General features: G+C 41.2%; 1 protein-coding gene across 3 annotated transcripts in view; it reads right to left on the reverse strand.

The window, feature by feature from the left end:
- Positions 1-14396, reverse strand: part of CACNB2 (calcium voltage-gated channel auxiliary subunit beta 2) — a 249161-nt gene extending 234765 nt beyond the window's left edge. For all 3 annotated transcript variants that reach the window (XM_063150277.1, XM_063150268.1, XM_063150311.1), the window contains exons 1-2: positions 14240-14396; positions 3758-3850 (exon numbers count right to left, since the gene is read on the reverse strand). In XM_063150277.1, the coding sequence (XP_063006347.1) occupies positions 3758-3850; positions 14240-14341 (195 nt within the window). In that variant the 5' untranslated portion in view covers positions 14342-14396. The remainder of the gene's footprint in view (positions 1-3757; positions 3851-14239) is intronic.
- Positions 14397-14750: the final 354 nt, after the last annotated feature.

The raw sequence follows: 14750 nt of genomic DNA on the forward strand, positions 1-14750 counted from the left end.
AAAATTTCCCTCTCCTGCTATTGAAAAGACAAGCAGTAGTTGCTAGCAAATAAAAAGAAGGCTAAATTGTTGTTATTTTTTAAGCTCAAATATCATCAATAACATGCTGGTGACAAAACTAAACAAACATTTTTTTTTGTAACAAACAAATAGAACATGATCCAAACATTCCCCTAAAATCTCATACATATTATAGTGTCACAAGTGAAAATTATAATAAAAATCGCTATCAATACATAAAATTCACAGCACAAAGGAGCTCTAACTGGACTGAAAATAATGGGGGTTTAATTTGTATATTATATACAGATGTTTTTGCTCCAGTTTAAGTCTTCTTTTATACACATCAGAAACAATACTGGATAGATTGCTCTGCTCTATTTCAGCACTCCACAATACAGATTTAAATGGAAAAGATCATTGCACTCAGGGCTGTGCAGACCACATTCCATTCTTCTTATACAACAGCAGGAGTTTTCAAGCAATTTGAATGTTACTTAGTTTCATCTGAAGGAGAGAGTACAAAGTTGGCATTATTTTTATTACTGTAGCATGTGGTATGCATAGCAGGAAAGTTACTGGGTATATATATTGGAGCAAGAGGGGCATATGTCCTTAAGGAAATACCAAAACCCAGACAATAAAGTTTATCAATGTTAGCAATAAACATGAAGTCCCTCCCCCTGCAGTAGCTTTAACTTAAATGCCCAGCAGCTCTGTGGATTCAAAAGACAGAATCCTATATGCTTGCTCTTGCCAAATACCTCAACTGCCTTCCATGTGCATTTCCTAAGGCCTAGATGTGTTTGTCTTCTTTTATCCAGCCACAATTTATTTCTGTGTTAGGAACTGCCACTTTCCATTGACGCTGATGACAAGAACCTGCACACCTCTGACAGCTCCCCCAGCTCAGGGATAGGCTAGCTAAATATCACACAAAAGCACCTTGCAAACATTCTTTCTTCTTTAAGAAAGACAGATCCTGGTGAAAAATGTTCAGGACAACTCCAGGATTCCTTCCTCAGTGCAGAGGGAAGTACTTGTAGAGATGCACATAAAAGGGGCAGGAGAAGTTAAGAAATAAATGGGAAAGGAAACAGGAACTGAGGGAGGGAAAGGAGGCTGGAGAAACAAAAGGCAGCTATAGGCATCACAAGCATTGCTGAAACAAACAGGTTGTGTGTATCCTATGTCTCGATCAAAACCCCCATTAAACAACTCCACAAATTCATTTTTAAGCAAAAACATTTTTCTTGGTTTTAATACAGCAATAAAATAAAACAACAGGGTTTAAATTTGTCTGCCCTGCTTTTCTGCAATTTTCACCATCTTAGAAAAACACAAAATTAATGGATTTATATTTTTTCTGCAAATAAATGGCTATTGCAAAACAACTATGTTCATTTATAGCATGTAAAATATATTGCAAGATAGCTGGAGATAATATGTATAGCAAGAGAGTTTCTGGGAAGGGCACAGCAGCTGAGCCAGCAGAAAACTCTGCCCCCATTCTGTTTAATATCTGGAACACTGGGCACCATGGTCATGTTGGTGGCAATTCTCCCTTAGTGCAAGAGGAACCAAGATGTCCCAGGAGAAGGATGAGAGCAGGAAAGCCTGCTGAAGATGGAATCCAAGCTCTGACATAAATGTCTCAGTGTGAAGAGACATTCTCTTCTCACTGTGAAGAGGCATTTATTTCTCTCATACATCTGCTACAACTTGAATGCCTCTGCCTGTACATTACTCGGTAGGAATGTTTTGTGGGAATTTTTTTAAACTTTACTCTGGACAATTTCACGTAATATCTATTCATTTATTATTTATTAATTTATTATTTATTAATTATTTATCCATTAACATCCCTTCATTATCTTCAGTGACAATACCATTTCAAAGCCGAGTTTGCTTCAGCAATCTATTAAATCTCTGATTTTTCACAGAAGCCTATTCACCTTTCAATCATTTGTATTACATCACTCAAGTAATTACTAAATTTTATTTCATAAAATAAAATCTCTTCTATAACAATCTGCACTTAATGTCACACTCCCTTTAAGGCCCTCAGAAAGATACAGACACATTCAGTGTACAGCTCACCAAACCTGCTTCCTATGGCAGCTCTGGAGATCTGATAAACCTCACACTCAGTAGAGACAACCAGGAGCCCACCTCACCATCACTGCTTGGTTTGCTGATCCCCCTCCTTGTGGATCCTCTCTCTTTGGATCCTTTTTGCCCTGCATCCTCTTTACCATGACCAAAGGAGCAAGAGGAGATACTTGAGACCAACTTCAGATTTCATTTAGGTAAACAAGAAAGGCAAAGAAGCATGTGCAGCTGGTGTAAAATAAACACTCATACTCTGCTAAAAATGTTCCAGGCTGAATCGAACATCCACAAGGAGCTAAGGAAAACAGCAACACAGAATTCCTTACAAAGATTCCTTGGAACGGGGAGATCCTGTTGCTACTCTCCAACACTACTTAGACTCACAGTATTTTAAGACAGGACAAAATGTCCTAAACAAGTAATTTAGTTAATTCAGGGTTTCCACCTTGATATACAGTATACTGCCACTGAAAAACCCCATGATCAATTCATATTTCATGTCTAGGTCCAACAGATAGTGAAATGTAATAAGGGCCTGACTTTATCAAATCCTCAGCCTACCACAAACCCTACCAACACAATCACAGCAGGACAAAGTCAAAGAATTTTGTAAACAGGAGATGTGTACTGATACAATCAATGCAACATCAATGGAGTCATTAAATAATTTGGGATGAAGGGACATGCAGAACAAGTCAGTAGAGAAGGAGGTGTGATGCCCGCTTATGGTAAAAAAGCCCCCAAAACTTTGCTATGAAAGTTGCCAAATTTCAGAACCTCTCTGAAAGAGATGGCAAAGTGTGCAGCGAAGATGCCATGGTTCGAATCAGCTGGGCATGCAGAACTGTGTTTTCAGCCTGCACAGGCTCAGCCACTCTGGTGCTCTGGGTACCATTTCTGCTCTCCAAGCTGTCAACCACATGTCCATTGACACACACCCTCCCTCTTCAGAAGCACAGTGTCAGTAGCACCAGAGCCACTCTGGGCTCTGGATACACTTCCAGCCACCCTCTGTTGGCCAGAATGAGCTGGAGCTGTCCTGCAAGCACCCACACTGGTCTGGGATCCCCATGGGTTCCACCAGGATCTCTCCCTCTGAAGCAGACACACAGACACCGGGGCAGGGAAGCCCACACCACTGCCCCATCTTCTACAGGCTCCTTCCAGCATCAGTGCAATGGGGACAAATGCTGCCAAGGATTTCCCCTCCAACCCATGCCTTAAAATAACACTGGGATGCGGGAGGAAAGCATCTAGGTTAACACTGCCTCATGCAGCACTATTTTGAGCAGGAAAACCCTGAAGATTGGTAGGGTTTTGATTCTTTATTCCAAATGTTGCCACTTTAGGCACTTCCATCAGACTCTGCCTCCTCCTCCAGCTTTAATCACCTGATAGCATTAGAGTAACAAAAATAAGGGTAACTACTATACATGGAAAGGAATGAGGAATGAAAAAGTATTTTTATGCCGAGATCAAAACAATAGCAACCAAATATTTTTCATTGTGCCAGAAGAGACTTCTGCTATTTCTCAGACTACAGCATCACTCTGAGTTGACAACTTGCAAAAAATAAATTAAAAATTATATTTTGAACATTTACACCAGTAAGCCATCCACTCTTGCAGAAGTTGAAAGCCCATACCTGGCGTACAAAGCTGTTGGAGGTAGTGTCAGAAGATGTACTCCCATCGGAGCCTTTAAATCGGTTCTTTCTTCTTGCCCCTTTACCATAGGACTGTTAAAAAAAATAAACAAAAACCCACAGATTAGAGAAACAGCATTATAGCATTAGTTTGTGTTGCACAGAAAGCTTCCAGTGTCTCCCAAGCTAGCAGGGATTCAGATGATCAGCTTTGTGTCAATCAATAAGCACATCTTCAGTAAGTAACTGATGGGATTTATGTGCAACTGCTCACCAGGCTTGGTCAATTGAGCCCTAAACGTTTTGCTGTTGCTGGGCTTTTTTCACATTTGGGTTCAGAAACATATTTATAGACTCACACAGATGTAGCACTATTTACCTAAGTCACAGTGATTAAAAAGTACAGTTTGTTGTGCAGCAAGTTTAAATAAACAAGGCAGGAAAGGAGGTACTGGAGCAGCCCCCAGTACATCACAGCTATGAGCCAAGTCAGCTGAGGGAACATTAAACAGCAAGAAGTGACAAACAACTTGTTGATACATTCTTACAACTCAGAGAGATTTTACAATAATAATTTTTTTACAATAAATTCAAGAAAGTCAAAGCAGTCTAACAATAAAAAAGGACTATATGTGTAACTGGGAAAGGGGTAATATGCTAGTAAAAAGCAAGGCATCTTTTATCTACTTTTATCTACCAGGAATTTAAAGAGACATGAGGAGAAAGCAATGGGTGGCTAAAACAAAACTTTAAAACTATTGTTTAGAAATACAGAAAAACATGGCATAGAAACAAAGCAAATGCATCCATGTGGCCACAAAAAGTCATTTGTTTTGTGCATTAAACATGGGTCATCAATAAATATTTTTTCATTCAATTACATGGGGAAAAAAAAGAAATAGTTCAAAACTATGTTATTTGCAACCACTTATTTCTGTTTAAGTGAATGCAAACTGTGTAGACTGTAAACTCTGCCATGACACCACCTCTGGGCTGTGCAACCTTCAGAGATGTGGGCCTGAGCTTACTGGTTCTCATGGTGGGGAAGGGAGGGCTCCAGGGCAGGCTGAAACACTTCAAATCTCATACTGGCAGATTTTTAGTATAGTATTTTCAAAATGTGAGTGCTGCTCTTAGCAGTAACACATGTGGTAAGTGTGATTAAATATTCTGCAGTTTAAGACTATCTGAGGAGGGCTACAGACAGCCACTACTAACTTCACATCATTTGACAAATCCAGGTAACTTTCCTCCACCAGATGCAAGAGAACAATCCCAAACTGTAACTGTGTTGATTCTGGGTGAGTTTGGAGCACTGGATGAAATTGAATGCATCAATCTTTTAGGAAGGATGACTCAAGGAACAGCAGTTCTGCCAGCCAGACACTCACTCTCAGCAAAAACAGTATCTGTTATCTCACTAACCTAATAGTGACCTACAACAAAAGCAACGTTGCATCCCCCAAAAAACAGATTCATGGGAAAGACATTTTGCCAAGCTTGTATGATTTTTTCAAAACTGAAAACAGCCATGTAAGAAATTCCTGAAAGGTACCCAAATTGATTCTATGCATGCTGGTTAGGGTAGAACTATAGAAAAAACAGCACGTTGAAGATTATGGGGGTGAAAATACGACTTTCTGATGAGTCTGTAACTGTAACCCAGCAGGTCTCAAAATATAAAATTGAATTCCAATCAGGAATAGTTTTACATGGTTGCATTTATAAAAGGAATCTTTTATAACTGAAGAACTTACTGGTAATGAAAAGGTCTTTCTAGATCAAAAAGAGTAATTAGTGGATTGGAACCACTGTTACAAGCAAATTATTAAAAATGTTTTCCAGTTATAATAGCTCTACCAGAACCATTTTTTTTCCACCTAGTATAACACAATTAATATAATATTCCACCTAATATAATATCAAAGTACCTAAAATACACAAGAAGTATCTCTGACAGCAGTATTCTTCAAATATAACAACATCTTCAAATAAAATTTACCTGTTCTGAATGGTTCCCATTGAGTTAATTACACACAAATATTCTGAATTCCTTTCCTACAATTTTTGTGGAAGAATACAGAATTACACTTACAAAAACATAAACAATTTCTAACATTCACAAAGGAGCTCAAGAATATAAAGCACCTATGTGAAGACCACACTATCTAGGCAATTTCATTTATAGTGTACAGTATAATATTGTGTAATTCCCAAGGAGATAATTAAAAACATGTACAAATATTCTTTCTCATAGTCACACATTTTGAATTTGTTTCCAGTTTCTACAATATTCATTTTATTTAAAGTATCATAGTGCTCAGTTTGCTAACACAAAAAATTATGAGAGGCAAAAGAGGGACTGATTCTAGAGTGATAAAGACAAACCAAGTAAGAGCAGAAAAAGAATATGTTACAAGCACAGATAGAGAAGCCTGCCTTATATCTGTGTAGCAATGACTAAAAGCATTTATTTCTGGCAACATCACAGCAAATGTAGCTCAGGCTAAAACTCACCTTGATTTTTCAGTTTGAGGAGTTTTTTTTTGTGCACAGCAACATGCATATTTTTGTTCTACTGTTCTATACGTGAAAACTCTTCAGAAGCACGAGCTACATACTAACTTTAAACGCAAAAAACCTGTTGGCATGATGGCAGGCTGTGGCTGCAGATTGTAGTCAGTTTTACACCTTCTTCTCTGCACAGAGCAGGTTTCACTCTGAGGAATGGGGACAACTTTTGTAAGTGGGAAAACTGGGATTTGATGACTCTTTTCATTATTTTCAAGGATGCTAACTGGGGACTACATTTGTTTTCCACACCATTGAAGCTTATTTCCACAGTAAGAAATGCCTGAAACTTTCTTCTGAAGATAAGGTTAGCCTTCCACAATCAAAACAATCTTATATATTATTAAAAATTATTAATTGTCTCTGCCATGGGGAGAAGCTTGAATACTCATCCTGTCATGATCATTATGTTTTGCTTCCTCATGTGTATTTTTTTTCCAAAAGATGTTAATGTGAGAATGAGGCCTTAGTAAGTAAATAAATGAATAAATAAAATACGTAATGATCTCAGTTACTTTCAATTCTCAGGGAAAAAAAGAAAAAAAAGAGACTATTTTTGCCCAATACATTACTGTGATTTTCATGTTAAAATACATTCCCTTATCTGTGTTCTGTGCAGCATTTGGCTGCAATTAGGCAGCTAAAAATAAAGGGCTGAATCACGACACGAGGACATTGGCCAGCAAAAGCAGCAACACAGGGCAGTCACTGCTAACCCGAGTGGCAGCTGTACCTGCAGAACAACCGCTGAGCCCAAACACCTCAGCAGCCCAGCATGCAGGGCCCAGGGCGGGCAGCCTCAAAGCCAGCAGGGCAGGGCTGGCACCGCATCCTCTGTCCCAGCTGAGCCGCTCACAACCGACTCCAGCCCTGCGAACAAGCCTGTCCATAAAATGTTTGCTGGCAGTAACATTCTCACTGGGTTTTAGCAGAGCATCTTACTCAAACATTATGTATACATGTGTTTACAAGTTCAAAAGTGTAGCTTCATTTATTAGTCAGAGGTGTGAAATTCCTTTAAAATTGGCTGACTTTTCAAAGAGGAGAAATAAAACACACACATTTATGTTCTAAAGCTTCATAAAATATCCGAAAAACAACGTGAAACCTTACCAAAAACCTAAAATCAAACCAAAGTAGTTTTGTAAAAACCATTTCATCAATCAAGACTTAACAAAGCAAAGAAAGACTCTGCTTTCCAACTCTGATTGTGCAACCATTATTCAACCCGTGTCATCAAGTGAAATATGGGAATCATATGAAGTATTAAAGACATACACTGCACTTTCCTGTTATTAACAGTTTTATGTACAATTACTTGTTATTGTAAGCAGATGAGATCAGTGCTGCTCAGTGAAAACCTTTAATTTTAATGAGGTTCTGTCTCAACACATAAAATACAAAACATTTCATCCTGTAGCACACATGACAAGCAGAAGGCATCGTTTATGCCTGTAGGCAAAATACTCTCCTCTGCAAGAGGAAATGTAAAACATTTAAAATTACCAACTATCTACAACCAGGGAACTGGTCTCCAGTGGGAGCCTTAAAATGCCCTTCACCAGTAACCACTCTAATGGCATTTCATAGCAAAGCAGCGGTGAGGACTATACAAAGGATCAGTCTGAACCCGAACTATTTATCATAGGTGAAACAGCACCAGCTATTGAGACTGATGGCAGCTGGCAGAGGTAAATCCTTAAAAACTGGTCTCATGAAGGAAGAGTACAGATGATTTAGGCAGTAGAGTCACTGACACCAAGTCAGGTGCTTAAACAAAGATGGAAGAAATAAACTGGAGAAAAAAAAAACAGAAAACAAAATTTCAGAGCTACATTGAATCTTACATCATCTCAGATGAACAAGGGACCAACTACAAAAATCAAAAGAACACCTAAAAAGGTTAAAAAGTGACCCCCTAAAGGATTAGGGAATTTCTGGAAGGTCAGAAATGAAAATATGCACCAAGTATTTTTCCTTCCCATGCAAAAGCTTAAAAAATATTTAAAGATGCAGATGTCCCATACACAGCACATCAGGACAGCGCAGAATACACGAATCCAGCTCCATCCTTTCCTTAAAAGAACAGCCACTGCCTCTTTAAGCAATTCCTTACAACAAGGAAACAAATGCTCCTGTAGGTCAGACCCCCTGGGCCCTTCCTGGCCCCTAGCCAGGCTCACCACCACTCAGAAATTAAACCTTCCAGGATCAGCTGCATAGCTGCAACCCCCACACTCTCACTCAACAGAAGAAGACATTAATATTTCTGATTTTGTCACCACAAATCATACTAATCTCATAAAGGAGTGGAGGTCAGCTTCCTGACCACACAGCCAAGGGCTGGAAGATGTACACAGACCTTGGTGATGTGTTCCCACAGCTCCCTTCCATGACAGGAACGAGGGCAAGGTAGGGTACAGCAATATATCCCTGTGACATACCTTCAGCCTGAGCAGCACACACTCAGGTCCCCACAGCACAAAAGAATCCCCAGCTTAGGTCTCAAAGAACCTGGATTTCTCCAAACAAACAACTTTTGCAAAGGGACAAAACTCAGCAAAGACAGGACTTGCCCTCAGGAATCCTATCAAATTGAGGATCTCCAATACAGTCATCAAGTTCATGCACGCTGCAGGGATAGTCTGCAAAGTCCATTTCACAGGCATTTTATAAAATCCTACATCTACACCAAAACAAAAATCCTTCCAAACAAACAAACAAAACCCCCAAACCTCCACAAATTATTCACTTCTCAAAATTTGCAAATATAATACATAAATAAATATTTGACAGTTGCTTCTTTTTCAGCATTAAAAAAAAACTAATTTCTGCTGAGCAATCTGCAATGGTTAAATCTTAGATTCTCTTTTCTGCTGGCCTGTGATAAAGTCTTGCCAACACTGCATCTAGAAACAGCCCTATTCTTGCCAGTTCCTACACTTGTGAGCCATCTCCCAGGGCTCTCTCCCTGGCCTCCGACCAGGTCATCTGGCAGTTTCCACCTGCCAGACAAGAAGCTGGGAACTTGGCTGGCTCTCCTGGCCCCCAGTGGCTTGGAAACCCACCTCAGTGCAAACCTGCTGCACATCCACTCGTAATGCCAGCAATGAAGATGTCAGCTCCCACCTCAGCAAAACAGGAGCACACAGCAGCACAAGGTGCTGATGCCCAAACCCCACTGGGCCTCCTGCAGCCTTTTAAAACTGGCAACTACAGCTGGAGGCCACGTGCCTGTGCCTCCCCACCTGCTCTCCACGGGTTTCTGCACTTCGCTTGCAGAAGCAAACAGAAAGAGATCTGACTCTGTGACAGAAGGACGCCTGCAGGGACCAACAGCCAACTATGACACGGGTTCCCTCTGCTAAGGGTTTGCTACCCTGAGTACAGAGACCAAGGCAACCCCTTGGAGGGTGGGGAAGGTAATTTTGGTTCCTTGATTTTTAAACTCTTCTATCGCAGCACAGTAAAGACCTGAGTAAAAATAGCAGAAGAAAAGTAACTGAGACTCCAGAGAAGCCAGGAGCCTTGTAATAGCACAGGAACTTTCCATCCGTAGAGGCAAAACAAGACAAAACCAGAGATTGCCTCTAAAAGAGAAGTAAGTTAGAACTGAAACTGCTGGACTGTTTCAGAGTGAATTTACACTCCAGGATAATGTAAAGAACAACTATTACATCCCATTTATGCTGATACTGTGCAATACCCAAATGGAAAATATCTCTGGAATAGATGAGCAGGCAAAATCACCTTTTATTGCTTGAGTACAGGATAAAACAAAAAAACCCCAAAGAGCAGAGAATTATCAGAAAAGTAACAGCTGAAACCTGAAGGGCTTTCTGCAGTGAAGGACTATTAAAATTTATTTTTGTCAGTAAGGAATACAACACTGAAAGGAGATTGCCACTTTGGGACAGAAAACACTACCTCTTGCTGAGGGCCATGAGGAAGTCCAAGGAATGGAATTGGATTTTATCTCTTCTTCCTTCATTTGTATATCCTCTACTGAATTGCTGCCACATTGGATCTGGCTTCCAGGGATGCTGCCAGAAGAGAGTAAAACCTTCCATGCCTATATAATGCATGGGTGTTGTTATTATTTAGGCAAGCAAAGGGATATCAATTTTGTTTGTTTATGCTTACAGAGTATTCTTGCAAGTCAGTACTGGGAAATACAGGGCTGCAAAATGTTTGTTTGAAGAACAGGTAAACACAGTATGAACTGGGATAAATCAACTCAGCTGAAAGCAGCAGAGGGCAGTGTGATTAATCTGCTGAGAATAAATCTCTGGATATTGTTCCATTCCTCATTACCACAAGACAGGCAGTGAAGGGACGGTGCTACACAACTGAGAAGGTAGCTGGAGATTCAGGAAGGACAGCAGGCAGTGTAAGGGCCTGTAACTAAGCTGATTTTCTGGCGTCACCACATGCATATCACTATAAAATTCACCTTAACACCAATCACAGTTGATACAGAAGGAAAACTGAACAAGCCTGTCCCCTGGACTCATGCATTCAGTTTACCTTTTGCAATGCCACCTGAAAAACAAGCCAAGCACTCCAGGGATGATGAAACCTTTAGACTTGGAAGGCAGAACCATTTAGCAGTACCATGTACTGGAGGAAATCTAAATGCAGGTGAAAGAGCTGAAAAAACAATCGAGAAGAGAATTGTTTTCACATAAAATGTGTCAGGTTGTTAGGACGTGCACTGACAGATGATGCATAAGCAGGCAAAAAAAGAACAGGAGGAAAATAATAATGAGGAATAGGGAAGAATTCATCCAGTGTAAGATTCATCCCTCCACAAGGTAGTCTGTAGTTGCTTGATAGAAGGTTTCATTATGTTTTCTTTGAAATGTCTTTGTGTAATTTACTCATCTGATTTGCTATGACTGTCCCTAATGCACAGCACAGGAAGCTTTGTGATGAGAAAACAGCAACAGAAATTGAATCTAATGATTTTTGAGGACTGAAAGGCCTTGAAGAAGGATAATAAGAAAATTACATGGGAGCAAGTGGAAAATAGAAGGGAGGCTAAGAGTTACCATGAAAGGCATTAATGTGCTATGTTATATTATAAAAAATATCATAAGAGCACCTGGGTTAATTAAAATTATTAAAATGAATATTCTACTAATTCAGATTCCTAAAAAAAAGGGAGGTTCTTTAAATAAAGAAGTAAAGAGAAGACTGGGTTTGATTTAAAAAAAATACACCAAAAAATTGATCACCAAACACGGATACATTTGAACAGTTTGCTTCTTTTCTTTCAGAAAACCTCATGCTGATTTCATTACAAAAGGGCCACACCTAAAACCACTAATTTGCACTGACATGTACCTGGACACTGTGAGCAAGTGCACAATGTATCTGCCAGCATGCAAACTTGTCTGGATAAAACGGGACATCTGAAACTCTACTGCAACTCCATTGAAGACCAAGATCCATCTGAGACTAAGATCACATTGAACTATATCTAGAACTGTATCTTTACAGTCATATGGACCTAAAAGCCATAGAATTTTAGGCAATACAGAAAAAATCACCAATATCTTGTCCCAGTTGCAAAGAATTTCCCTGGAAAAATACAGTATAACTGTCATGATCAAAACCCAGAGATTTTTTTTTGTTTGCAGATCTTATTAGGAAAATGCATTATGAAAATAAGAAATAGATATTACACAGATGTTATCTAGGAATATTTTACATATTTAACTGCCTTTTAAGTGAACTATTTCTAGAGCATTAACTACATTTCACTCCTCTCCCCCATGGTGATAAGTTTGGCCAAAATGCATGGACAGGCACTATCCAAAATATTGACCATGATGTTAAAATAGGTTAAAAGAAATCTCAGCTTTGCAAAAGTAAAATTCTTGGATAAGAGATTGGTTGTGACTTGGTACAACTCTAGGAAGGCTCTTCAGGATTATTTTCTTAAATCATAATTCCCAGAAGAAGCACTTCAGAGTGAACACTTTTAGGAGTGACATCACACCATAAGCTCACTTGTTGGTTTGGGTTTTTTTTCCCCTGACAGATTATTTGGCAGAAATGTTTCCAGTATTGATATTCAACTAGTTTAGAGAAAAAGACAGTGGTACAAATAACTGAAATTATCTGTTATTGCCTATAACCTGCAGGCAATCTTCTTGATGATTCCCATGTCCTCATTAAGCCTGTCCTTCTCACTGTGAGTGTATTCTAAAGCAGCAAGATTTTACAATATTGGGTTTTTTTAAATGTTTATGGAACAAAATTCAAATCAAAATAATTGTCTCTAAATGCAGTACTTGCTAAGGAATTAACCTGAAGTATTATTCAGACAAAGAGCTCTTTTGTTTCCATAACCTTATTTCCCTCTACCAAAGGTTTACATATGACTAAAACAAGTTTATAGAGAAGATTATTCTTGTTCTGCCTAATGACTTTGATTCCAAAAACTGAAAAACATCCCTGAACCAAAAAGGTGCATTATCACTGTCTTAAAAAGTGAATCTTTTTGGCTGTGAATGTTCAGAAACTTGTTTTATAAAACAGAATATAAATGCATTATCTGAAACATAAATAATGTGGGTGTTAGCAAACTATTCTTCCTCTCTAAACAGAGGCTCTTTAACGCTAGTAAAAAGGAAGGTTGAGAAATCAATTTTATGATCAGTATTTGACATTTGTCCCCAGAAGAGAGGTACCATATGATTTGACAGTTGCTGAATCTGTGCTTAGGGCTGAAAAGATGTAAAAAGGGAGGGATGTGTAGGTCAGAAATTAGCTCCACTGCCACTGTTTCTGGAGAAGCTGGCAAAGCATATGGCCCTACTGAAATGTCTGTTCTGTGCTTGGAGGCTACTGACATCCAAAGAGACACTTTCTCTTTTTTAGTTTAACCTAGTCTGTGCTTCAGTGCCTGGATTTTGCTCTGCTGTCACCGGGCCTGAGTTAGTGAAGATCAATCACCAAGACTGCTGACAGACTGACAGCGTTTTTCTCTGTCAATCAAGAGAAATCACTTCTGGGATGGAGCTGGTCCACCTTCTCAAACAAAGCATCAGAGACAGCTTTGGCAGCAACAGTAAAAACTGCATCCCAAAAGGAAAGAACCTCTGTCCTAACAAGAACATGCATGTTTGTAATCTGAAATGCACACAATCAAATTTTACCACTCTTTTACTGGGTTCAAAACCAGCACTCTGAAGTCTTTGCAGCCAACTATTGCAAACTTCAAGATACTAAGCAACATTCATACATCAAACAGAAACAACCTTTCAAAATACGAAGTCTTTTCTAAGCATGCCTTACCCTGCCTCCTTCTCATCACCCATCCACCCGAACACTGCACATGAACTGAGTTCTTTAAATTTCTGAGACGACTGTACAACCACCTTCTGCATGAAAATCGAGCAGCTTAAATCTGCAGCATGTTCAACACCTTCAGCCTCCCCCAAATTCCTGCTGAACAACTGGCGTGAATCGCCTTCCCTCACCTACAGACTGTCACCAGCCCCTGAACAGCCGAGGGAGGCTTCAGCCGTGCGTGGGAAGCATCAGGTACGATACAACAGGTTACTGGAGCAGGGAAAAATAGCCGTACCCTGCGAGTAATACGTGTGCGGCACATCAGCTTAACAGCAACGCATTCGTACATATTCATCCTACAAATAATCGCAAGGTTCTTTTGACTTACGATGCTTCTGCGGCACAGAGCATCCCATGTATGTTAATTAAACGGCATTTGAGTGTGGGGGCGAAGACAGGGGGGTTTCGGGCGTCTTCGGGGAGCTGTCAAACTTTTCTGCCGGCGGTGGCCAAAGTTGAAGGACGGGCAGCTCCGGGGCCCCGCCGCGCTGCCCCGCGCTGCCCCGCGCCCCCGCCCCGCCGCCGCCGCCCCGGCCGAGCCCGCGGTACCTGCGCTGCCGCCGCCGCCGCGGGCAGGGGATTGTCCAGCAGCTCCATCTGCACCTCCTGCGCCGGGCTGGGAGGCGATTTGGACATGTCGCTCTGGACCATTGGCGAGGAGAGCGGGTGGCTGGGCGCCGAGCCTCTCGGCGGGACAGAGCCGTGCTGAGCTGAGCCGAGCCGAGCCGAGCCGAGCCGGGGCGGCGGGCGCCGCTCAGCGCCCGGCCATGCCGAGGAGCGGGCGGGCGGCCCTGCCCTACCCAGCCCGGCTCCGCTCTGCTCTGCTCTGTTCTGCTCCGCTGCGCTCCGCCCTGCCCTGCCTGCTGCCGGCGGGGAGCGCTCGGCGCCGGGGACGGGGCAGCGCCGGCGGCGGGCGCGGGGGAGGGCAGGGGGCGGTGCGTGGGGAAGAGGGAAAGTGACAGCGAGCATCTCCCTCCGGCAGCGCCGGGCGGGGGCGGCACCGGCAGCGGCACCGCCATCGGCACCGGGATCCGCGCCCAGCGCCATCCGGCCCAGCCCG

Source organism: Melospiza melodia, chromosome 1 (assembly GCF_035770615.1).
Source record: "Melospiza melodia melodia isolate bMelMel2 chromosome 1, bMelMel2.pri, whole genome shotgun sequence".
Lineage (NCBI taxonomy): Eukaryota > Metazoa > Chordata > Aves > Passeriformes > Passerellidae > Melospiza > Melospiza melodia.